Source organism: Phragmites australis, chromosome 14, assembly GCF_958298935.1.
Source record: "Phragmites australis chromosome 14, lpPhrAust1.1, whole genome shotgun sequence".
NCBI classification, from domain to species: domain Eukaryota; kingdom Viridiplantae; phylum Streptophyta; class Magnoliopsida; order Poales; family Poaceae; genus Phragmites; species Phragmites australis.
In genome coordinates this window covers 651,706-676,524 of record NC_084934.1, presented here as the reverse complement: position 1 = coordinate 676,524, position 24,819 = coordinate 651,706, and the positions used below count along the sequence as shown (strand labels likewise).

Below are 24,819 nucleotides of genomic sequence, written 5' to 3'. Positions count from 1 at the left end.
ACAGTCACGACGAACTATAGTTCGATCACAACAACTGGCATGGGTTGCGTGTGTTTCCCTTGGAGTGTGAGTGGACAAGGTGTGGCCGTTTTTGGAAATAGCTTTGGCAGTATGACATGGGTTGTCGTGGATTGAGTGTCTAACAACATTAAAACTTGGGCTTTGTTGACCTTCCACCACAGCCGAACCTCTCATTCATTTAATAATAATAATATATTTTTCACAAAACCCATCTTATGAAAATAAACCCTCGCATATGAAAGCTTGGCATTTCCATAAAATTAAACTTATAGTCGTACCCTTGTCAATAATGTATGCATTTATTTATACCCCCTTAGTGTAGGGCAAGGGTTGAAACTTGATGAGTACGTTTATACCCACCCTTGCTTATGATTTCAAAGGAACATCCAAATTTCACCGACGTCGATGGTGAAGCTGATGGATAAGTCTTGGTCACGTGCACATCCAAGTTGCTTGTGGAGTGTCATGTCCCCATGCTAATCCTGTTGTACCCTCTGGTGATGTGGACTATGTTGCTCACGAGCATTTCCGGGCTCTTTATATACTATTAGCTTGGTGAATTTATTTCACCACTCTCTTTGTTGTATGACTATGATAACACTTGTTGTAAGACTTGTATTTACCAATAACTGATCTAGAGACTGATGTAATAAAGTTTTAAACACCGCGACTAATCTAGGGGCAGAGACAACTGAAGTGGCGATGGTGACCATCGTACCACTTCGATCGCCACTACCCCTCGGGAGCGGCTTTTGGAGATTGAGAACGAAGTGAGATATGGAGCGGAGTGAGGAAGATGGGCTCGGGATTTATAGAAGTATTATCCTTGCCGGTTTGGAATACGAACCGATAGAGATAATAATTAGGATTGTCGGTTCGTATTCGCACAATTATTGCTCCATCGGTGAGCATATGAGCCGACAGTGATAATGATTATTACTGTTGACTTGGAAAACGAGCCGGTAGAGATAAAGATTATCAATGCCAGTTTGTGTTAGCTCAATTATTACTTTGTCGTTGAGCTTTTGAACCAACTATGATAGTTTATGTCACTGCCAGTTCGTAGCTAGAACTGGTAGTGATATGAACTATCACTACCAGTTCTCAACGGCTAACGGTTAGATCTGTCGATTCAACTTATGAATCGGCAGTGATTCCTTATCACTACCGATTATTTTTGAACCGGCAGTGAAAGAGGACAGGGATGACATTTTCTATAGCAGTGTATCTATTGTACTATCCTCCTCTCCTACATGCATTCATCGACTGACGGATGATCTGCGCTCAAGCACCAGCGCTCCACGACCAAATATACTTTGACAATTATCTTCTACTAAAATATATCTATAAAACATAATAAATTTATAAGAATATAAACTATCACTACCGGTTCTCAACAGCTAATGGCTAGATCTGTCGGTTCAACTTATAAATTAACAGTGATTCCTTATCACTACCGGTTATTTTCGAACCGACAGTGAAAGAGAGCATAGATTACCATTTCTATAGTAATGTATCTATTGTACTGACCTCTCCTACATGCATTCATCAACTGACAGACGATCTACGCTCAAGCACCAGCGCTCCACGACCAAATATACTTTGACAACTATCTTCTACTAAAATATATCTATAAAATATAATAAATTTATAAGAATATGAAAGTATTATTCAAGAAAAATCTACACATGATTTTTATGCTTCCAAATTAAATATTTTAAAAGTTATTAATGATCAATATTTTAAAAGTTTAATAATTTTTTTTAAAATATTACGTATTTATGATTGAAAGAAATATCATGTATCCATCGCATCACTGACCTCGTTGATGGAAACTTGTAGGACCTAAAGCTATAGCTAGAAATATACACAGGCTGACGGATGGACATCAATGGATGTGACAACATGCAACACCCAGACAACACTGATACTGCTTGTTGTCACATAGATGACGTTAAGGGATACGTGTTCTAAAATTTTAGAAATATTAAGCATTAATATACATAAAAAATCATAGACAAAATATTGGTAGATTTTTAATGTAAATTTTTTTTAAATAATTATATCTTCAATCACTTTCAATAACAAATACTTAAAAAAAGTAATAATCAAAGGCATGCATTTAAGACCATATTGATGTACTAAATAATTAAGAAAGAAGAATAGAGATAGTATATATTTTTTGGACCAAGCGTGTGGTCACTCTCACATAAAAGCTCATATGAGACGTCTCACATGGTTTCTTTGGAACCGATTGAAAAAAAATTATCCGCTACGGTCCCGTTTGGGAACCATAAAAGACAAGCTATACAACTAGATCTGTGAGAGATATTTAAGTATCTCCTATGTTTCAGTATGAATCCATCCTAGATAATATTAAGGATTGGTCCACTTCTGAACCAAACGAAATACTTTGAATCGTGGGGTACCAAAGGGTCAAGCTTCTGTCACACTATTCCACTTCCCCACTTGATAAATGTGCTTCGTCTCCCGCATTGGGACCCTTTAACTTCCCACCGACTCGTCTCTCTCCCCCCGCCCCCCTGAGGAACATCAATCATCATACCTATTTTCCTCTCTCCGTCACTTCTCGGCTACCACGAGCTCCTCTACCACTCCGATCCTCGCCATTCCTCCACCACGCTTGCCCATGGCCGCTCCTCCTCTATTGCCGCCCGTGGTGCCCGCACTGGTGCCTAATCCACCATCTCCTTCTTGGCCGAGCATGTCGGAGTCAAAGTTGGAGGAGGAGGAGGCCATGGAGATCAACTCTAAGCTCTCCATTGAGTCGGAGGAGGTCGGTGGCAATGACAATTTTGACATATGGTGGGAGGGCAATCATCACCTTTGGGCCTAGACAAGGAGGCTATGTCACTCCAATCCAATGAGGAACAGGATGAGAAGGTCGATGTTGCCTCCGTTGGTAGCAACTCGCCCTTGGAGGAGTAGGAGGAGGAGGAGGGTGAGAAGGCCGATGTTGCCTCCGTTGGTAGCAACTCGCCCTTGGAGGCGGAGGAGGGTGAGGGCGAGGAAGAGGAGGACAACACCAATGAGGAAGAGGAGGATGACACTAGCGAAGAGGAGGTTGAGGGTGAGGAGGCGGAGGACGATGTCATCACTGAGGGCAACACCAACCATGAGGGTCTCGCTGGCACGGGCATCACAAGCATCGTACATGGGCAACGTCGGCATCGAGGGGGAAACTAACACTTATGATGAAGGCATGGATAGTGATTCCGATGATAACGACGAATCTGGTGTCGTCAGCCCCTTCGACATTGGCAACAATGCCGCCCTCGGTGCCGGGCCGAGCAAGAGGCATATAATCTTTTAAGATTAGTTAGGTGCAGGTGACCGCAATCCGGATTGTGGGGTATTGTGTAAATCTAGATCTTTTGTATTAACTGGTCTTTCTTTTGTATAAATTTATGTAAAGATCAGGTAGCAGCTACACCGACGGTGCTGATGTAGAAGGCTAGGATAGTATAGGTAGGATGCAAGGCTAAAATGTAATGATCTTCTTTTATGTATAATGAAAAGACCAGTTCTTCAATTAAATTAACTTGTGTTTAAATTATCTTATGTTCTTGTGCTGATGTATGATTTAATTTCTAAATTAATGTATGATTCAAATTTGTTCTTGTATTTAAATTATCTTGTGTTTGAGTTTTGGCGCCACCTGAATGTAGTAATAATAGATTAAAAGAAATATATTTTGTGACACTAGCATTAAACATAAGCAAGTTGAGTGGTAAGAGGGTTGGGATCACAGATAAGGGGTGGCTAGGGGCGATGCATGCGTGACCTGGCTATCCCATTTTTGGATCTGATGCTACAGTAAATCGTGAGTGTATAAACAGTAAATGCAGTTTGTACTGTTGCAGCTACTGCAGCAATACTGTATTACTAAAATCCTGACCATCCATTTGTGATCCGATGGAAAATGCAAACTGCAATGTACTGTAGCAACTCTGACCTAGCAAAGTCGAAGGATGCGAATCCCCCATTTTTGGGGTAGATTTTACAATTTTTCACCTTTTTTCAGCCTTTGGAATAAAGTATTATTGACGTCTTATCTATGGGAACCATGGGAGACATATTATCTCACATGGCTATTTACCTGTGGGAGATAATCAACGATAATATGTAACGATATAACTGTAACGGCCCAGAAATGTATAGCAAACATAGCAACTGTATGGAAATATATAGCTAGGTTCATGTGAGCTAGCAGGCAGCTCCACATGTTTAATTACGCAAGCCAATCCATTCTTCTATCCACAACACACGACGATACTCTGTTCACGATGCTTGTCTAAACTTATCGAAAGCACAAATTGAAACAGCACTGCTAGATGTAGGGAAAGTATTAACGTCATTATTAGTTGTTCCAGATTTCTGCTGTTACATCAGTTCTCTCTCATCTGTGTGTGTGTGAAGCAGCTAGTAATCCTTCTTCAAGTTATCTTTGTGGTTAATTGGTCACCTGCCGATCTACGGCTCTGCATTATTTCTTGCGATGTTGAGCGTACTTGTACGGTAGATGCGCATCGATCTCATGTCATATCCTGTATATATACGTATGTGATGCGATGCGTGGTACTTGCAGGATAGCTACATTAAGATCGATCTCTAGTACACCGGCCGATCGACCACGATAGCACAGACGGACGTACGTGTACGCGCGTGAATAAACCCTACATGCTAAACGATTAATTGGCACAGCAAGTACATATGTGCAGTGCACTGCAGCGTACGTTAACAGTGTGACACAGCACTACAGTGTAGCAGCAGCATGCATGCTCACCTCACCGAATAGCTAGCCACGAGTAATATACGTTTGTACTGTACTGCTAGCTATTGATCATTCCTGTAAACCCCGTATTTTAGCATTTAGATAATAGATAAAATTCAATCTAAGAAATAATGAGTGTATATGTATATATATATGTATATGTTTACATATATATATATATATACATGTATATATATGTGTATACATATATACACCCAACATGCTAAATAAGCTATTTAGCACTGACCACTAAACCAAGCAAATCCAACCATAAAAATAGTCATTCAACAGTAAAATCATATATTTTTATGGACTACACTGTTTTTATGGTTACGAGAAGTTTTTCTGATTTCTTAATGGGTTTTTTTTCCATCAAAGTATGGAGATTTCTCGGACCTTGGTTTTCTGTTTTTTTAATGGGTTTTTTTAGGTCAAGGAATAGAGATTTTCCGCCACGGGCTGAATATATATAGAGAGAGATGGGAAAAAGTTGAGGTCGCATAAGGGCCACAGGAAATAGGCCATATGTTTTTTTCTCCTGTAAATAGGATTGCTGAGGCCTGTGGTGTGTAGTATATGAAACAGTGCAAAATATGCATGTTATACCATGCAAGCATTTACATGAGTAATATGCCATGTAAGTTTAGCTTTAAGATATTGTAGCATTGTTTAACTCAATACTAAAAAATGTTACATTGATCAATGATCATCTGTGTTTGCCGGCGTCTTTTCTAAGGTTTTCCGTTCTGGCCTGGCAGTTACACATGGTTGATGGAAATGGATTACTCCATCCACGAGGTAAAGTAGTTAATCTGTTGCACATAGCAAGTTTGACACTTCAGTGCATCATGTTATAGGGTTTTGGGAGGTCAGCGGCATTGCATATCTGGAACAAACACCAAATGTCTACTACCTGCTTGCTTCACTCAAACGACACTGTGTGATCCAGGGTTTTGTCACAGCTCAACCTGAAGCCAACCCCAATCAACACCAAGGGTTATGAGACCTTATCGCAACTTGTAAGTATTGGATGGCATGGTCTTCTCCATTCTCCAGAGTTTATAATTGAGAATGTAATGATTTCATTGACACTGATTGAAAGGGAGAAATATTTTCTTACAAAAGGAAAAATATTGCTAAAATAATTCATTTGATACATCGTGGCAATGATTGAAAGGGGATAAGATTGCTAAAAAAGGCAAAAGATTTCTACAAATTCATTTGGATACATCGTGGCAATGATTGAAAGGGGGAAAGATTTGCTTAAAAAAAGGAATGTAGGTTAACATGAATTTACATTACATATCTGTAGTTAGAAGGCAAAATATTTTATTTAAAAACAGGAAAAATCTGAAATGGACTAAAACCAAAATGACAGCCATCTCTTGTGACGTTCAAAGTTTGAACTCCAACGTTTCCACTGTCAGTGAGCTTGCCTACGAGCGAAATAAGTGTGAGCAATAGAGAGAACTACAAATATCCAAAGCAAAACTTAAAATTACAATATTGCAGCGTTGGGTAGCAAGATTGAGAACATAATGATTTCATTAACACTGTATCAGAAACAAGAAAAATGCAAATCGAATATTTAACATTGCAGTGGCAACAATAAATTCTGTTGCTTTAATTTTTTCATGTGCTCTCTTAAGTTCCTGAATGAGCAATACACACAATCCAACATAAAATATTTTTACTCAAACTATTATAGACTTATTGCACACTCTTGCCTCGACAATAGGTTATAGGGCGCGCCAACTACGCACTATTTTCTAGTATATTTCTAGATCCCTCCGTCTATTGGACCGAACCCCTTTTCCCATTTGGCCCATCCTATCAACCTCTCTCTCTCCTTCGCCTGACCGCATCGGCCTAGCGTTGCCAGCCCGCTCGCTAAGTCAGCTCAACTCGCGCGCGCATGCTGCTTCTCTTCCTTTCTCACTGACAAGCGGACCTGTCGCAACACCCTTGTCTTTTGCCTCTAGCCGCCCCGAAAATAGCCAGTAGCCAGTTCAACCATGCCCTCACGCCTGGACACATACGACCCCATGACCCCACCTCGATCCCCTCCCCCTCTCCATGTTGTTGTCAAGGATTTGTACATGAATGCCTATTATTTGTAAAGTAAATATAGGAATATGTACGTGGTTGTCGAAGAATATCTCAAAGAGAGACATATATTTATACAGGTTTAGGTCTCTGAGTATATAATAACCCTATGTCATGTCTTGCCTTGATTAATCTCCAGATCACAAAGTACAAAAGGGGATGTGTATGGACTTAATCCTAAGAAAGTAGGCGGATTTCTCCGTGTTCCTGCTACTAAAGCCTAAGTCCGATGAGGGTCGATTATGTCATAGATCTTTGCTGGGTGTTGGTGTTCTACCCGACTAGACTTGCATTGGGGGTTCACGATTTCAGAGATCTGAAGGCACGAGTTCCTTATGCGACTTGTTCTTGTAGAAAGGCTTGTCTTGCACGTGCCACGTCCCTCCTTTTATAGTTGGGGGAACTAGGGTGTAACCTACCCGGACACCTCAGGCGTAATATTTTTAAGCTGTTAGACTCCCCAATACCTAGAAATCCCTTCACGAATATGAGGTAGCTTTCCTATTTGTTACAATTAGTTTCCTTGTATTTTATCTCTATACCTTTCTCTATGGCGGTTACGATATACACTGAATCGAATAAGATATACATGATCATTATGTACCCCTTATAGATATACAGTATTTATAAAAAATATATAATAATAATTATATATGCTCGTCATCTAGCTCCCCAACTCTGCTCAGAAGAGAGTTGTTGGTTCATTACCTTAGTTGAGAAACTCCTCGGACTGCATCCCTCCTAATCGGGAACTTCTCCGATTGCATGAGATGGGTCCACCTAAAGGGAACTTCTATTGAATCAAGTTGCAGCATTTTAATTTTGGATGGAAATTCCGGAAAATCTTTGGGTCCTCCATCATTAAATTTAGTGTTGTTTCTAGAGCACACAAATTTTGAGAAGAGTTGACATGATTAGACCCCTTCCAAACCTCCTCAGAGACTAGAGATCATTAATTCAAGCATGCTTCAGCTGCCACGTTACCACGCTGAGAGCCGAAAGGTCACACCCACCGTTAAAGTGTGATGGCTCCGTCTTCACCCGTGGAGTAGATGCCTGCGGGTAGTATGCCTTTATAAATGGAGAGGCCTCGGGCATTATCTCATAAACCCACATCCTTTGAGCTTCTAGGACTCAAGCAAAAAAAAAACCCTTTCTACTTCGTCTTGTTCCAAGTCTCCAACAATGGTATCCTTGTCCTCCTCATTCTCGAGGGACTCAAGGATCCCACCGTTGGGACCTCCACCTCCTTTGCCATTAGGGCTACTACCCACATCATCGGCTTCTACACCAAACGCTCCACCTCCCTCACCCGCCTTTTCGACGGCCTCCATTGAGGTCATCATCATTTCTTTTGACGAAGAAGTGGCGGAAGTTGTGGCGAGCAAGGAACTTGTTGAGGTCGAGTTCGAGTGGTCAGATGATCTCTTCACCCTTGGGAGCCCAACACAGTTTCGTACAAGGAGGAGGTAGATTGGGCCCTCCTCGAGGATGAGGTGAAGAAAGAAGAGAAGGAGGAGAAGGAAGTCGTGGAATCTTCTAGTTCCTTGATGTCCTCTCCATCCTCCTCCGATGACAACAATGATGGGGTGACAAGTAATTTCATCCACATCAACATCTCTAGAGGAAGGAACCAGAGGCGTAGATTATTTTACTAGGTTTATTTTCCTTTCTTCTGTTTTAGCCATTCCGAGTCGCTTATGTCTTAGGACTCCAGGATTTTGTGGTGCGAGTTAGCACTTTTTGATGTAAATCCTTTGTCGAAGATGGAGTTTCTATGAACTTCTCCTTTAGTTTTAATGAATGCTTCCTTTTGTCGCAGAGATCTTTAATCTACCTAAGTATTAATTCCTTCCCAAGTTTAGTCCTTCCTGATCGAGAAGAAGCATTCGACCGAATAGAACTTTTGACCCGGTCAGTAATTCCTCCAGATAGAAAAACCTTAGTCAGAACTCGCGTGATCGGGAATAGTTCTGGTCACAAAAGCACTCGATTACTGACCAGCCATTGCATCTTCTTCCTCGATTAGCGTCACATTTAATGTGCATCGCTACCCAAGGGTGCTTGAGACATCAGGCTGCCTATCGAAAAGGAAAAGGGAGAGAGACCATGGCAACGCAGTCATAAAATATTATTGTTACCAGAGGCGTGATAATCACTGCGTCGTGGGGGGAGCCGTTGCCACCCCACTTACCCTTATAACTAGGAATGGCGGGCTACCGTTAGATCTCACGCCACGAATCCTCTGCCAGTGAAAACATTCATCAACTTCCCTAGACCTTCGTTCCCAAATCACCCAACCACTGCCTCTCTCCAGACGGCTAGCAGGCCTCTAACATGAACGAATCCTACCTCAAAAAGCTCGCGGGAGAAGGCCTACTTCCTCTCCGGAGCCTGGTTCCATGGAGGGCAGCGAACGGGGAGGATTTCTCCACCCCGAACACCGAAGAGGTTGTGATGTTTGAGGAATTCGCCTATTGTGGTATTTAGCTTCCAGCTTCCGAATTCTTCTTGAAGGCTCTTGATTTTATGGTGTGAACCTATTCCATCTCAACCACAACTCTATCACAATGATGAGCATCTTTATCCACCTATGTGAGGCCTTCATTAAGATAAAATCCCTACCCTGTGTATTTTGATACACATGAGTTCAAGTCCGGATGAGCGACCTCTCAACTGGAGGCTCTACCAATCCAGCTATACGAATTTATGGGACTTCCTACTATACTACCCTAAATAAATGTGTATGCATCTGAATTTTTCGTGAGCCCCTTTCAAGAACAGCAGGTTCTTGTTGATCCTAATAAAGTTTTCACTTCGCCCCCAATATTTCTTTTTCAGATAGTAAACCAAGAAGCTACGAAAATCCTATTGGCTGAAATCAGCACGACAACCGGTAAAAGATTTGGTCTGGGCAAATTTTTACATGCTCCCAATTGTAGATCATTGGGACGAGATCCAAATCTGTAAACAAAGTTGAATCAAGAAAAAAGGATTGAGCAACACATGATGCAATAATTTGGCAATGCTATATCAAATGGCCGTGTCATCTAAGGATCCATTCGTTCACATGCACCCTAAGCACATAATCGCCATATGTTTAACATCTCCTTTTTCATGTCGAAATCCGCATTCTAATTTAGTAGGCATGTGGAGGAAGAAGCAGACAAGCTTCATTACTGAAATATCGCAAACATCACTTGAGCAAGAGAAGAAGATATATGCAAAGCATAATTGTCCGTTTAAATAACTGCTTCAACTAGTTGGTATCTTCTAAACAATTGCGAAGAATGAAATGATTGCCGGCCAGAACTATCAAACGGCCTACAATTACACTATGCAAACAGGCGGTCCTAAGCATCTCATACTGTCCCTGGGCACGAATAAAAAAAAACGCTCGGCAATTCAAAAACCCTTTGGTTCGCACCCTCCAACTAAAAAAACAAATGGCGTGGACAGTCATTCAGACAATCTATGTCGGGTTCATGATCGAGTGTTTTTCAGACTCGAGCAATAGTTTATGTGCTAACTCCCAATTTCTCTCTCTTTTGATGTCTTACCATCTGAATGCAGTTCCATCGACCAAAACTGTAAACAACCACAAGTTTTTAGATTTGCAATTGAGTTATGCAGCTTTGCAGGTCTCAGAATGCATGACTAGCTTGATTTGACAAAGCTAATATTATTCAGCCCAATTCAATTTCTATTAGCTTTTGGGAAAATTTCACTGTAAAGTCCTAACTGATTGATTGGCATCTGTAAAAAGGTACAACCCTGGGCAAAGATGAGAACCCAAGTAAATTCTTGGGGAACTAAGATATCTAACTTGAACGAAGAGGAACCTTCACGTATATCCTAATTATCTCATTTGATCCATCTCTGCTTGAAATCTATGCAGCGCGAGCCACAGCTTCTGACCCATCAGCCGCTTCAACTCTGCCAAGCACAAAATCTGTGGTTAATAGTTGATTATATGAGTACACAAAATGCGATGAAGGTTTAAGGATGAGCCAATCAACATTTTCATGTAGTGCATATGCTGCAAAGGACATTGGTGCCGACATGGACAACAGCAAGAGGTTACATAACCAAAATCACCATCCTACCCACCAACCACTCAGATCAATCCAACAACAAACCACTAGTTGATAGAGATGGCATGGGGCAAATATATTGTACCTTTCAATTCCTTCTCCAACTTCCATTCTGATAAAATTACCAATTGTTACTTTAGAACCAACCTCCTTTGACAAATCATTCAGCATGGTCTGAAAAGAATGACACCAGTAAGTAAAGCTATTAGAGAGAAACAATTCGGAGCATTACATCATCAAAAAAGGATAAGATTCTATCGATTTACCTTACTGTTTGTGCTGTCATTGAGAGCATATTTTTGTTCCATGTGCACAACTTCTTCGAAGTACTTCCTCAATCGACCTTCCACCATTTTGTCCATAGCCATTTGGGACTTTCCTGAACTTTCAGCCTAACATGTTACAAAACGCTATGTTACTTCATTTCTAATGAAACTTGACACGAACAAGGTGATCTTCATATGAAAGATATATGTAGTCCATGTGTTTAGAGGAAAATGAACCATAAACAGATATTCTTATTGAACTCATGGAAAATAAGCAGTGCCAATTCTATATAGAACTTCTAAAACAGGATCACACAGTGTTTTCAGATATTAATCTAGGTCCAGAAAGCCATCCTATCAGAGTCGTACTACCTTCCATTCCATGATCTCTCGTCTCTGAACCTGACAAAGTCTTGCTTACAGAAGAAATATATGTTGTATTGTAAATTGTACTTCCGCCCTATAGCAGATCCACATGCCTCCTATTTCTTTTAATCCAAACTTAGGACAATACATGTATTTTCTTATTATTTATTATTAGGCATATGATGTTTCTGAATGATTGAACTGTTCTCTCGTGATAGCAACAGAGTATGATTGTACTCCTATGGCAGATCCCAATGCACCCTGTTTCTTTTAATCCTAATGCGCTACATCAACGCATACATTTGCTAAAGTATTTTTTTAACTATCACAGTGTCACTCTATTCTTTCTTAATCATTTTGTTTGTTATGTCAAGATAGCAACAAATCAGCTAAATAGTTATCCATAGCATCCAATTTGATAATAATATCATTAATGTATATCTCTAAGATAACATCAAGTAAATCATGAAAAATCAAATTCATAGCTCGACACCATTTTGAATTTATTTAGAATCCTGTATAAATTGAATTGATTTATATGAAACTCCCCCAAAAAGAAAAAATCTTCTAAAAACGCCTAAGTAATTTGAGAATCAAAAGCCTTTTGCCCCTTGCATATGATATTCCATTTGACATATCCAAGGATGGCAATGGATACAGATTAGCCACATGCCTGTAGCCAATAATCCTAATGGGCGTGAGTTTGGGTCGTATTCTTTGACTATGGATCTAAGTCGCGAGTTTGATTCTAAATCCAATGGATAGATAAACAAGGTATAAAAAATCTTATCCGTACACGTTTCATCCGGATACCCACTCTAAGTACCTTACATGTAACTCAAGTCACTGAGTACATAAATTAGATGGTGAATCTTAGGTTTCCTCTCATCTCATTCCTTCTAAGGGTTTTATTAATGTTTATTTGCATGGTTAGGATTCATTTGTGTTGCATTAGGCACTGTTATGTATTATTGTTTAATTGTTGAACAGATCTTATATGTGTGAAGTGAAGTACATGAGTGTTCATTACTTCATTATCTCGCGGATGGTGTTTCTTACCCGGCGGGTAGTGCGCCTGTTTCGATTCCTAACCTACACTGCAAGCTCCATTCTGGTTAGTTGAACTGACGGGTAGGTCCCACATGGTCAGTGACTCTCGGGCTCATCTAAATGCTCAGTACACGTCACATGCAACTTCTCTACGGCGTCTCCAGCAAAATGCACCCCGAAAACTCCCACCTCCCCTTCCTCCTCTTCCTCGCCGCCGCGGCCCTCGCCGCCGGCGAGGCCACGGCGGGCACCACCCTCACCGCGACCCCCGCGAAGCTGGCCTCATCCGACCACCAGATCACGATCCGCTGGTCGGGCCTCCCGGCCCCGGACGCCCTCGACTATGTCGCCATTTACTCGCCGCCGTCCTCCCGCGACCGCGACTTCCTCGGCTACCTCTTCCTCAACGGCTCCACCTCCTGGCGCGACGGCTCCGGCGAGCTCTCCCTCCCGCGCCTCCCCACCCTCCGCGCGCCCTACCAGTTCCGCCTCTTCCGTTGGCCCGCCAAGGAGTACTCCTACCACCACGTTGACCACGACGGCAACCCGCTCCCCCACGGCAAATACCTCGTCGCCGTCTCCGGCGAGGTCGCTGTCGGCGACCCCGCCCGCCCCGAGCAGGTGCACCTCGCCTTCGCGGACAAGGTCGACGAGATGCGGGTCATGTTCGTGTGCGGCGACGGCGGGAAGAGGGTGGTCAGGTACGGATTGGAGGGGGAGGAGAAGGATTGGAAGGAGGTGGTCACGGAGGTGAGGACGTACGAGCAGAAGCACATGTGCGACACGCCGGCGAACAGCAGCGTCGGGTGGAGGGATCCGGGCTTCGTCTTCGACGGCCTCATGAAGGGATTGGAGCCCGGAAGGAGGTACTTCTACAAGGTAAATAATGCATTGGTGTAACTTGGAATGATCCATTTTTTCTGATTCTGGGTAGTAATTTAGCTATGTATCAATTTGTTAAAAACAAGAATCAAATTTTACTTCTATCATTTTGTCTCAGAAAAAAAGTAGCTTCTTTTAAGTCATATAAGCCGCAGCCTAAAGTTGCAAGTAGGTTACCGTAGCTGCACTGGTTTAGGATTTGTGCTTTAGAGTGAGCTGGATGGAACATTGTGACTCAAATGTTAAATTTTGTTTATTCAGCTTTAGTGGCTTAGTAAGATTTTGATTCATAAGTTACAGTTTGTAATGGAGATATCTGAGGTATTAGAACTGTGCATTGGGAGGATTCAGAGAGAAGACAAGAGATGTTACTTTGCTGTTAATTTTGGTGTATAAGATAGTCATGCTCAAGTGACTTGTTCTTAGCTTGTTGCTTCACATGAGTGGTGTGTATCTTCTGGCCACTTGCTCCTGCAAACAATGATTTAATAGATTATGAAGTGTTCAGCATTGACTTCTTCTAAAAATATACTAACTACTAATATTGAGTGTATCCAACTGTAGTAGTGTAGTGAGCACCACCACATTGAGCATTATATGTGTGTGCCTTTTAGGAACTGAAGTTGGTCTAGTGAAGTATATGTAAGTGTGAAATTTGAACATCAGGTTTTCTTATTTACAATTCTTAAACTTTAAAGAATTTTGGTTCTGAATACTAGGAGTTTAGGACTCAGCCTGGTGGTTAGGGAGGCTAAACAGCTTCCACACCATCAGGCCGCTGGCCTGTTTCCATTATGAACGTGTTTGTACATATATTCTCATTAGTTCTTGAATTTGATCAAATGAACTATTTTTGATAGGTCGGAAGTGATTCAGGAGGATGGAGCGAGGCATACAGCTTTATTTCACGTGACAGTAAAGCCAATGAGACCATTGCATTTCTTTTCGGTGACATGGGAACTTATGTACCTTATAACACCTACATTCACACACAAGCTGAGAGCTTGTCAACTGTAAAATGGATCCTCCGTGATATTCAAGCCCTTGGAGATAAACCTGCCTTTATTTCACACATTGGAGACATCAGCTATGCTAGAGGGTATTCTTGGGTATGGGATCATTTCTTCAGTCAGATTGAGCCTATTGCTGCCAATACCCCATACCATGTCTGCATAGGAAATCATGAGTATGATTGGCCATCACAACCTTGGAAACCATGGTGGGCTGCTGGTATCTATGGAACGGATGGTGGGGGCGAATGTGGAATACCATACAGTGTCAAGCTCAGAATGCCTGGCAATTCTATTCTACCTACTGGTAATGGAGGTCCAGACACTAGGAATCTTTATTACTCCTTTGATTCAGGTGTCGTGCATTTCGTCTACATGTCAACTGAAACTAATTTTGTTCAGGGAAGTGACCAATACAACTTCTTAAAAGCTGACCTTGAGAAGGTGAACCGAACTAGAACACCATTTGTTGTCTTTCAGGGCCACCGCCCCATGTACACCTCAAGCAATGAAGCAAGGGACGCTGCTTTGAGACAGCAGATGCTCCAGCATTTGGAACCACTGTTGGTGACATACAATGTGACCCTTGCACTATGGGGACATGTCCATAGGTATGAGAGGTTCTGCCCCATCAAGAACTTCCAATGTCTCAACACTTCATCAAGCTTCCAATACCTTGGCGCCCCTGTGCATCTTGTGATCGGGATGGGTGGTCAAGATTGGCAACCTATATGGCAACCGAGGTCTGATCACCCTGACGTTCCCATCTTTCCACAGCCTGATAGGTCCATGTACCGTGGTGGCGAGTTTGGATATACAAGACTTGTAGCGACAAGGGAGAAGCTAACACTAATGTATGTGGGGAACCATGATGGGCAAGTCCATGATATGGTGGAGATATTTTCTGGCCACGTATCCAGTAACAATAGTGTTGCTGAGGTGGTGGATAATACAAAGCTCAGCACAGGAGTTAGCACTGAGCGAAAAATTTCTCCGTTGTACTTGGAAATTGGTGGCAGTGTGATGTTTGCACTGCTGTTGGGGTTTGCCTTTGGATTTCTTGTCCGGAGGAAGAAAGAAGTTGCACAGTGGACTCCGGTAAAGAATGAGGAATCTTAAGAATTGCTGATACCGTCAGTTTGGTTCTGAATAGAAACTTTGACCTATTTACTGAATAGAAACTTTGACCTATTTACTGGACTAGACCCCAACAAAGTGAAGTTATTTTTGATATTTTGGGGGCTCTTTAGAGTCATATCCTCATACACGAGTGTATAGTAGTGTAAGATGCTGCCTTTGTATATGACAGTCTTGGGCAACTTAGTTTTGAATCGGCATATCTCTTGTCATGATTCTCCAATGTATAAGCATTCAATAAGTGACAATGTTCACATTATATCGGTTGACAGGAGTGTTTAACCTGTACCATAATGTAACACGATTCATTGAGTCATTACTGTGATTGTGGACGTTCTTTGTAGGTTAACTACGTTTGTTTATGACCCTGAATAAACTTCTGCATCATTCTTAAGCCTTGAGAAGGGAAATGCTGTTTGGTGCGATGATGTATGGTCTGCGTTTGTTATTCTTGCAGTTCTCCTGTACCTGTATTTCTTCTGCATCATTTTTAAGCCTTGATAAGGGAAGAGGAACACACACGATCCAGTACTGTGCTGTGTGTATAACCGTTTCTTTTTTATCATCTCATCCGCCTGTATTTCTTTGCACCGATGGCCATCATCTTCCTGTCGAAAGCTTTTGCATTGCGTGTCTTCCAAATGTTCCACAAGGCCTCGATGAGGAAAGTATTGATCACTTTCACCGAATGTGAGGGCCATTGAGCTGCAGCCAAACCCCACAGTTCCTGCACGATATGAAGAGCTCTTGAACATCACAAACATGGAGCAGCTCTGACGTCCCAAGTCCAAAGCTCAGAAAAGGGCTTGATTAGTTTTTTTTCTTCTCAAAGTAGCTAGGTAAGCAAGCCAGAGGCCACGAAACACAGGCCGTTGATGACGCAAAAGCATCTCTGCGTTCGCACACCTAACATGTACTATAGGCCGTTTTAGAATTGCAGGCTGAAAACTTAAGTGATCATATTTGAAAGTTGTGTACTCTAGTAGTAAGTTGATGAATGTATGAACGGAAGTAAGAAGGTAACGGATAGAGTTGCAGTGGCCGGCTGGTTGTAGAGTTGTGAAATAAAAATACTTTTTTTTAACAATGCAATCTTATCTGTACGATCTTCATTAGAGGTCTAGAGTTTGAGACGGGACCGGGGCTTGAGCCCTCGCCATACTCGGCTCCACCTTGTAGTGTCGCCCCCACACTCCTTGCGTGTCCATGAGGCAGCCCCAGAATTCGTCCTAGTCGGGAATCGAACTGGGAGTACTGGAGTCAGTGACCAATCGATCCACTGCTGGTTCGAAAAAAAAAACCTTCTTTTAAGGCAGGCGCTGTAGTAGTGGCCCTTAAATTCAATTTGTATGTACTATCTCTTTCTTTCTCTCATTTACTCTGAAGTTTAAACACTCTCTTGCGGGCATGGTGATTCAGTGGATTGAATCCAGTGAAAGAAATGGACCTTCTTGATGAATTTTCGAAGAATTTTTTAGATATTTAAAAAGAAGAAATTATAAAACTATGCGAGAATTCGACAGAAATAGATTCCTCCCTCTAGTTCAATGAGCAGGAGCTAAAAATCATACACTGAACGGTCCGAAAGATAAAAATCGCTCTCTAAATAGCTGTTTTTTCTCTCTGCCCAATCAGAAGGTAAGACGCCATAACGGCACGCAAAAACAACTTGCCATCCTCTAGATAAACCAGAATTTCACTTCTTGCGTATCTAGCAGGGCGACAAATGGATGCCATCTTTCTCACACCCAGCTAGGAACCTGCCATCATCACCCAAATGAATCCCTGACATACATAAGTCGCACGTTGGAAGGACAAGAGGTACTTATAGCCCTTCCAGCAGGCCGGAAGTGGCTCATTGTCCTCTCTCACTCCACACCGACGCCCACGTCAATCTCCCACACATTCAGTGGTCGAATTTTACTGTTTATACACTGAGCAGACCATTGGAATATATTTCAGTAAAATTCTAAAATAACTGCATAGTTTTGTAATTTTTCAAGAAAATGTAGAAACAAAAAAAAAATCAGATTTTCCCATGGTGCTGTCCAATATTTAAAATTGGATGGGCTGTGACCGCCGTATCTTGTAAAATTTGTATGTCGTCATATTGACAACGATCTCTCAACCTGAAGACCCTGAGGATCCACAAGATTTGATTTTATATTACTAAATTTTTTGTATGGGTGTTTTTTATATTACTAAATTTTTTATATGGGTGTTTTTTTTTTCACCCTTGCTCACGTCGGGGCTCACAGAGCTTACTCAAATCCTGTATGAGTTATCGACCCACTGAACTCACTCAAGAAGTGGCGAAAGTCCAATAAAAGTATGCTTCCTTCAACTAGATGTGATTAGGCTGGTGGATTTGCATCCCCTTTTGGGTCCGACGGCGGCGTTGAAAAATCATGGTCTTTCAAGCTTGCCATTTTGGTTCAATCCGACCTGGAAGCATTAGATCTACCCTCCTTTTCCAGCGAAGCAACAACCGATGATCGTTCATTGACAACGTTGCGCTTCGCCATTGGGTTCGTTCGAGTCGAGCTAGACTAGACAGAAAGATCGAGTACTTCATGGATTCGAGACAATAGGAGAACAGTAGCCTGATGTCGACTCTTCGTCGAATCGGCCCAGCCGATCGGAGACGAGGACAACGCCAAGGAGAATCTGTTGCCGGCTTCAATGTATTTTGGATGTTTTCAGGCATTTCCTTGTAACTTGGAATGTGTTATCCAGTTTATATTACGATAAACCAACCCGTCTCCAAATTTTTGCTGATTTAGAAGGGCTTGTGCGTGTAATCTACCCATGAGTAACCTATACAAAACTCATATTACTCCAAATTAGTAATTGGCAATGATCTCACAACTTGAGGAGCTAGAAGATTCCCATTGTGCTACCAAGCAGGAGAAAAGACAAGCATGCAAGCGTTATTTAGTTTGATGATTGATTGCCTCTATACTATTTCACTACAGGGTTGTATATAATTTACAATTTTGCTATTTGTCTGCCGACAGTTTTTTGGTTTTGTAATCTGTCTAATATCTGTCATTTGGATGTGCTTTGAGAAGTGTGCTAATCTGATTGAGTTGTATTGGATTTTTGAATGTACTTGCGGTTTTTGCACCCGCAACCCGTAGGTGTTGAGACCCGTTTTCAGATTTAAATTATTTTTGCTCGATGTCCACACCTCTCCACTGTCTCTATCCTAAATGTGTGAACCGACAGACCTCTCTCTTCCCAATCACTCGTCTCTCTCTGTCTCATTCTTAAAGTGAGGCACTGGCGAGAGGTGTTCCCCATCTATTTCTCCCTCGGCTCCATCCCAAATCCAATCCGGCGATTCGAAGGTGCAGTTCAAGCGAGTAGTTTGTTTTGGCAATCGATTTGATGGATTTGTTCTTCGATTCATTCATTTCTCCATCGCTTTTTCAGTTTTCCTCTCTTTTAGGGTTTATTTTTCATGGGGGGGGAGGGGTCGAGTTCTGGGAGGCAAAATCAAGTTCGGCTGCACTAGTGTAAGTTCAAAATCTACCACTGGATGATGTTATTTTGATAATTTTTGCGGCATTTATTTGATTATGTTCAAATTTTTTGTGTGTTAGGGTATTGATCTTATTGACAACAATCTCTCAACCTGAAGATTGGATTTGCATCCCCTTTTGGGTCCGACGGCGGCGTTGAAAAATCTTGGTCTTCCAGGCTTCCGATTTTGGTTCAATCCGACCTAGAAGCATTAGATCTACTCTCCTTTTCCGGCGAAGTGACAGCCGGTGATCATTCATTGACAACGTTGCGCTTCGCCATTGGGTTCGGGGTGCCGAGTTTTTTTTTTGCGAGGGAAACAAGCTCTTTATTAATTAGAGAATGGCGGGATACAATCAATACTTAGAAGATAAGCAATACAACTTGGAATATCAACTAACCAAACCGTCGTGCTGTTTGCTCTTCTAGCATATTTCACTAACTCATAAGCTATAATATTGTGATCTCTCGTTCCCTTGACTACCTTCACCTGCCCTACACCTTCCATCAGCTCCTTACAATCCTGAATCACCCCTGTCCAGGCTGATCTGCTGAGTTTTGGCTCCGTCAGGGCCATCACACAAAAGTCGGAGTCAGTCTCCACCACCACAGGTCCACTGAACCAATTCCGAAACATTGACATACCTTCTTTACATGCTTCTATCTCTAAACATTCTGCTGAGGGGCAATTAAACGGCAGGCACCACCCGGATAGCAAGACTTCGCTGTCTGCATTTCTGACAACGAAGCCAGCACTCGCCACTCCAGTGCCTGGTATGAAACTTCCATCGGCATTCCAGAGAAAACCCCAATGACTGATTTCCCCTTCAGAGCAATGCTCACCGTTTGTCGGATTTGGAGCAGGGTTCGATAAAGTGTCAACAGAGCTCTCAGGGATCCCTCTACTGAAAAGCGTGAATTACCATGTGTGATGACATTCCTATCATTCCAATTCTTCCACAACAGAATAATAAGATGTTCCCTCTCACTTCTATGAAGCTTATCAAGTAAAAGCAAGAACCATTATGGTCCCGTATACTGAAGTATTGAGGTATTAGGGACAGGCCACTCCTTTCTCACAGCTTCAATTAGGGTTCAAGAATGCGTGCAACCAGTTACTGCATGAAAAGCATCCTCCGCCCCATTTCCACAGACCTCACAAGTATCTAATTGCCCTATGTGTCTGTTCTGCTTCTTCACATTTGTGGGTAAAGCCTCCTTTGCTAATCTCTAGGCAAACACTTTCATTTGGGGGGGGGGGGGGGGGGCTCCTTTGCTAGTCTCTAGGCAAACACTTTCATTTTGGTGGCACATCCATATCCCAGATATTTTTCCATAAAGCTCTTCTGTTCGACCTTTCACTGCATGTAGCTTGATGGTCAGCTTGTTGCAAGTTATATGCCAATTTGTAGTCACTTCTTGCTGAGAAAATGCCCGACTTTTTAGAGTGCCAAGCTAGAATATCTTCTCTGCCACGACCAGCCAATCTTATTTTCATAATTTCATCAACATCTATTGGCAAAAAAAATTTCTCGCAGGAGATCAAGTTTCCATTCTCTATTCTGTGAGATTAAGTCTGCCACCCATCTGACTCGCGATCTCCTCCTTCTGGTGATTGGCTTCAGAAACATATCTCGTGGAATCCAGTTATCTCGCTAAATACGTATGTATCATCCATCTCCAATGCACCAAATGGTTCCCTTTTTTAGTAGCTCCATTACATACATGATCGCTCTCCAAGTTAGGGGTATATTTCCAGAGAAAGCAGTATCAACAAGGTTTCCCTGCGGATAGTACCTTGCTTTCAGTAAATGAGCAACAAGGCTGTCAGGATAAAAGACAAGCCTCCAAGCTTGTCTGGCCAACAAAGCTTGGTTAAACACATGCAAATCTTGGAAACCCATACCCCCCCCCCCCCATACACTTAGGCATAATCATATGTTCCCAAGAGACCCATTGAGTTTTGTATCTTCCGTTATTTGCTCCCCACCAATATTTCTGAATAAGCTTCATATAATCATCACACAAAGAGATCGGTAACTTGAAAACACGCATATTGTATGTAGGCAGAGCTTGGGCTATAGACTTAATTTGCACTTCCTTAGCAGCCTGAGACAGGTTTTGGTCACTCCAATCAGCTAGTCTCTTTCTAAAGCGATCACTTATCGATTGGAACTGGTCACGCTTCATTCTCCCCTCCGGAGTAGGAAGCCCAAGATACTTCGACTCAAAAGCTTCCTGATGCACCTGTAGCATGCCACGGACCTCCGTCCTGGTATCTAGGGGACAACCGGCTCCAAACATAATCGAACACTTTGACGGGTTGATTGGGTGCCGACTCTTTATCAAATCAGGAAGGAGTTCTTGGTCTTCATTGTCAAGCTTTGGTCGATGGACGGTCCAGCCGATCGGAGACAGGACAACGCCAAGGAGAATCTGTTGCGGGCTTCAATGTATTTTGGATGTTTTCAGGCATTTCCTTGTAATTTGGAATGTATTATCCAGATTATATTATGATAAACCAACCCGTCTCCCAAAAAAATTGCTGATTTAGAAGTGCTTGTGCGTGTAATCTACCCATGATAACCTATACAAAACTCATATTACTCCAAAGTAGTATTGGCAATGATCTCACAACTTGAGGAGCTAGAAGATTCCCATTGTGTTACCAAGCAGGAGAAAAGACAAGCATGCATGCCTTATTTAGTTTGATGATCGATTACCTCTATATTATTCAGGGAGCTTTTAGTCGAGCTGGACGCGAGTAAAAATGTATCTATTTAGAATGTGGAGTCTTACTGATGAGGGGCTGATTGTGGAGTTTTGTCCTTTTTTAGTGAAACGAAAGTACAAGATCATGTGTAAAATAATTTAATCGATGTGTTCTCATTAAATATAGGTTTTACTTATTGTGTTTTGATCATGTTGGCTTGCTGCTCAACTTGTAGGTTTCTATTTTCTGTTTTGTATCTTTTCTATGCGGATTGGGCTTCTTAATGGGTTTAGTGCCTTTTTCCTGCAGACCCGTTTGTCAAATCTGTCTGACAGATCTTCTCATGAGAAACAGGTAGAACATGTGGTAAATTTTGATTGATTCAAAATTAGACAGATTTTGTGGTTCAAAATCTATCGACAGGCAGATAGTCAGTCTCTATAATTGATATGCATGGTCTGGCATGTATTTCGCCAATGCACAAGTTTCTTCCATCGTAAAAAACAAAAATAGTCGTGGACCAATGCAATTTGGCAATGATCATGCAACAACGGACATGGCAGGTAGGACATCCTGTAACTAGCCTTTTTTTTCCTTTTGCCTTTTCTTTCCAAGATCTCGTTTGAGCTTGAGTTGAGGAGGGACCAATAAAAAATGCTTAAAGACTTTGGAAAGATTATGCTTGGGATTAGATACTGCACGCTCACGAGGCAAGCGTGGTTACTGAACAATCGTATAGTTGTGATAATGACACTGGCCGGCGTTTCATGGAGTACCGATCCCAGATCGCCTCAGTCTGAAGCCGGCTCCAAACATTCATGCGACATGGCTCGCGACTTGCCGCTCCGGTCGAAGAATGTCTGCGTCATCGGCGCGGGCATGGCCGGCCTGGCAGCGTCGCGCGAGCTGCGGCGCGAGGGCCACGCCGTGACGGTCATGGAGCAGCGCGGCGACGTCGGCGGGCAGTGGCTGTACGACCCGCGGACCGACGACGCCGACCCGCTCGGCGCGGTGGCGCCGGTGAAGGTGCACAACAGCATGTACGCGTCCGTGCGGCTGCTCAGCCCGCGCGAGGCCATGGGCTTCTCCGATTTCCAGTTCCTGCCCAGGCGCGGCCGCGACGCGCGCCGCTACCCCGGACACGGCGAGGTGTTCTGCTACCTCAAGGACTTCTGCCACGCGTTCGGGCTCATGGACGCGGTCAGGCTCAACACCAGTGTCGTGCGCGTCTCCATGGCGCTGCCGCCGCCGCCGCCGCGTGAAGGTAGCGGCGGTGGCCTGGACGTGAGATGGAATGTGAGATCTGTGCGCGTAGAGCCGGACAGCGGCAAGGAGGTGGCCGTGGAGGAGGTGTTCGACGCCGTCGTCGTGGCCAACGGCCATTACTCGCAGCCAAGATTGCCAAGCATCAACGGTACTTAATTACGTGCTCCGGTTAATTAAAATACTCTCTAGTTTGTCTGCGTGATCCGTACGTCTTGACCAGGAATGGAGCAATGGAGGAGGCGGCAGCTGCACAGCCACTCGTACCGGGTGCCGGAACCGTTCCGCGACGAGGTAGCAAGCCAGTCACTTACTCTGTTCAGTTAACGGCGACCTGTACGTTCATCTCTGTCTCCGGCGGTGTGGGCAGGTTGTGGTGATGGTTGGCTGCGGGGACAGCGGCTTGGACATCGCGCTGGACCTCTGCGGCGTTGCCAAGGAGGTGCACCTCACGGCCAAGTCCGTGGAGGCGGCCATGACGCCGGCCCTATCCAAGATGCTGGCCAACCACGCCGACCTGCACCTGAACCCGCAGGTGGACCGCCTGTGCGAGGACGGGCGGGTGGTCTTCGCCGACGGCTCCTGCGTCGTCGCCGACACCGTCATCTACTGCACTGGGTACAGCTACTCGTTGATCAGGAAATCTACGAGTTTTTAGTATCCCTGCGCATTTTTCACCGTGTCACGTTGATCAGGAAATCTACGAGTTCGTGTACAAGTACACGGACCTCCCGCGCATGGAGGAGTGGAAGAGAGAGCTCATCAGGTCCTCCGTCAAGAACATGATCCATGACCGCGAGACCTTCCGCGACCGCGATGACCACAGTGAGATCCTCCGCGAGGGGCTGCAGAGATGGTACGGCTCAGCTGCCGTTCAAGAGCAAGAAGCTGCTGCTGCTGATGATGATGATGATGCAGCACAATTGCACATGCCATTGCTAGCTCCCTCCCAACTCTGAACCCAACACCAAAGGTTCAGAACGTACTTCAGATGCTTTGGGTCACTGAGAAGAAAATCGAGGCTATCAATATGGTTACTCTGCAGTACCTTAATGATCTGGAAAACCAGAAATAATTTATATTTCAGGAAAACTATTTGGGTCACTGTTGCCTGCAGCTCTCTCTGCAACTTTTCAGTTCCAAGGCCAACTCCAGCAGAATCTGCAAATCTGCAAATCCAGTGCTACAGTATTTTTCGGACTACTGTAGCGACAGAAATCTTCTCAAGATAGACTAAGAGCATCTCCAACCGAGCCCTCTTCTCACCCCCTATTCTATATTTGAGGAAAAAACGATAAAAAACGGTCTCCAACCGATCCCCTATCCGACCCCCTTTATTTGAGAAACCCTCAAATCTCATCCCTCACCCCCTACATCTAGGGACTCCTCATCCAACCTCTCATTTGGGAGAGAGAGAGGGAGAGAGGGGAGAGAGAGAGAGGGAGAGAGGGGAGAGAGAGGAGAGAGAGTTACCAAATATTAATAAAATAGAGGTGATTCGAATATAGGAGGTCAAATATGAGGGGTCGGTTGGAACGCATTGAGAAATAAGGGATGGAATCTGGATGAGGAGTCCCTAAATAAGAGAAAT

General features: G+C 43.2%; 2 protein-coding genes across 2 annotated transcripts; both read left to right on the top strand.

The window, feature by feature from the left end:
• The first annotated feature begins 12,832 nt into the window (after positions 1-12,832).
• On the top strand, positions 12,833-16,026 carry LOC133891042 (probable inactive purple acid phosphatase 2). Its single transcript, XM_062331736.1, has 2 exons — positions 12,833-13,577; positions 14,441-16,026. The coding sequence occupies exons 1-2, from the start codon at positions 12,837-12,839 to the stop codon at positions 15,707-15,709; spliced, it is 2,010 nt and encodes a 669-aa protein (XP_062187720.1). The 5' UTR covers positions 12,833-12,836; the 3' UTR covers positions 15,710-16,026.
• A 6,463-nt stretch (positions 16,027-22,489) lies between these two features.
• On the top strand, positions 22,490-24,447 carry LOC133891157 (flavin-containing monooxygenase FMO GS-OX-like 8). The gene is made up of 4 exons (XM_062331880.1): positions 22,490-23,379; positions 23,452-23,522; positions 23,599-23,877; positions 23,924-24,447. Exons 1-4 carry the CDS (start codon positions 22,620-22,622, stop codon positions 24,185-24,187), a joined length of 1,374 nt encoding a protein of 457 aa, XP_062187864.1. The 5' UTR covers positions 22,490-22,619; the 3' UTR covers positions 24,188-24,447.
• Positions 24,448-24,819: the final 372 nt, after the last annotated feature.

Coding starts and splice junctions, on each gene's coding strand:
- LOC133891042 (XM_062331736.1), top strand. CDS start 12,837: ATGCAACTTCTCTACGGCGTCTCCAGCAAAATGCACCCCGAAAACTCC. Junction 13,578..14,440: donor GAAGGAGGTACTTCTACAAG/GTAAATAATGCA, acceptor TATTTTTGATAG/GTCGGAAGTGATTCAGGAGG.
- LOC133891157 (XM_062331880.1), top strand. CDS start 22,620: ATGCTTAAAGACTTTGGAAAGATTATGCTTGGGATTAGATACTGCACG. Junction 23,380..23,451: donor AAGATTGCCAAGCATCAACG/GTACTTAATTAC, acceptor CGTCTTGACCAG/GAATGGAGCAATGGAGGAGG. Junction 23,523..23,598: donor CGGAACCGTTCCGCGACGAG/GTAGCAAGCCAG, acceptor CGGTGTGGGCAG/GTTGTGGTGATGGTTGGCTG.